This window comes from Pelophylax lessonae, assembly GCF_965119305.1.
Source record: "Pelophylax lessonae genome assembly, chromosome: 4".
Taxonomy (NCBI): domain Eukaryota; kingdom Metazoa; phylum Chordata; class Amphibia; order Anura; family Ranidae; genus Pelophylax; species Pelophylax lessonae.
In genome coordinates this window covers 574,503,206-574,504,498 of record NC_138771.1, presented here as the reverse complement: position 1 = coordinate 574,504,498, position 1,293 = coordinate 574,503,206, and the positions used below count along the sequence as shown (strand labels likewise).

At 39.2% G+C, this 1,293-nt stretch overlaps 1 protein-coding gene across 1 annotated transcript; it reads right to left on the bottom strand.

Moving 5' to 3' along the window:
• Window positions 1-528: 528 nt before the first annotated feature.
• Window positions 529-1,293, bottom strand: LOC309552792 (nodal homolog; the record flags this gene model as incomplete). The annotated part of the gene is made up of 1 exon (XM_082253706.1): window positions 529-1,293. The coding sequence occupies one exon, from the start codon at window positions 1,291-1,293 to the stop codon at window positions 529-531; it is 765 nt and encodes a 254-aa protein (XP_082109832.1).

Genomic DNA, 1,293 nt, shown 5'->3' with positions numbered 1-1,293 from the left:
CTACACGTTTCTCCTGCAACAAGCTGAGAGAGAAAACTGAGAGAAATACATAGGGGTTGATTTACTAAAACTGGGGCACTCAGAATCTGGTGCAGCTGTGCATGGTAGCCAATCAGTTTCTTCACTTCAGCTTGTTCAGTTAAGCTTTGAAAATAAAACCTGGAAGCTGATTGGTTGCATTGCATTATTGCACCAGATTTTAGTAAATCCCTAATGTCTCTCATTGCTAACGTCTACTTCTGAGAATAGTAAATCATCGGCTTTGTTCCTAATGTTTTGGTTTCCATACTTTCTGGTTCACTGATCCAAAACCAGTAAATATTTTTAACACCAGGTCTGTGCCTTAGAGGCCAATAAGCAAATAGCTGTTCCCCAATGTTTATACAAGATTCTGTATATTTTAAAATTTTACACATAACCATTAATATTCATTGATTAGTATTATATTATTTAAATTCAGCTGATAAGATTCACATGCATATATAAAAACAATAAAAATGCAGTTTACCTTAAATTAAAAACATGTTTTTAAGTGAGGTAGGAGGTAGCAATGCAAACTTTTCTCACCTTTACGTAGTTATAGTTTGTTGTCTTGGCAGTGCCCTTTAGTGGGGTATGGCAGCTTCCTTCACACCGGTAGGCGTTGTATTTTTTGGGATAGATAACCCAGTTGTCCCATCCAAGCTCCTTGAATTCTACCATCATGTCAACTTTTCTACATAAAGGTCCTTGCTCTTCTTCTGGCATGGAATGAGTGATGGATGGAGTAATTATTTGCCTGTTTCTGCTTCGTCTTTGTCTCCGGAACCCAGCCATCTTTAGGGAGCTTTCTGACAATTCCTTAATCAGGCCTGTAGACTCTGACTTGGAAAATGGCTTGTCCTTACTGAAAAATACAATCATTGCTTGATTTGTGGATGTATTCTGAAGAGGGAATTCATTGTTAATTGGCTTTTTGGGATTTTCAGAATAAGACACTGCAGCGTTGTGAGCATTTTCTATAGCATGCCTGTCTTTAGAATTGCCAGTTTTATTGCCCCAGTGAAGATACTGTCCAATCAGATCAGTCACATTGAAGCTTTTCCAGGCAGAATGGTGACTCGCTGGCATGCTTTTCATGATTGACCCCAAGAAGACTCTATCCTGTCCATTTTCACTGTGGAAGATCTCCATAGTGATTGTGGTGGGGGTTTCAAATGGTGGAAGAAGAACTCGAAGCACAACCAATCTTAGATCATCCCCTTTGGAGATAGGCGTGAGGTCAAAAGTCACTGACCAGCGATTATCTTCCAT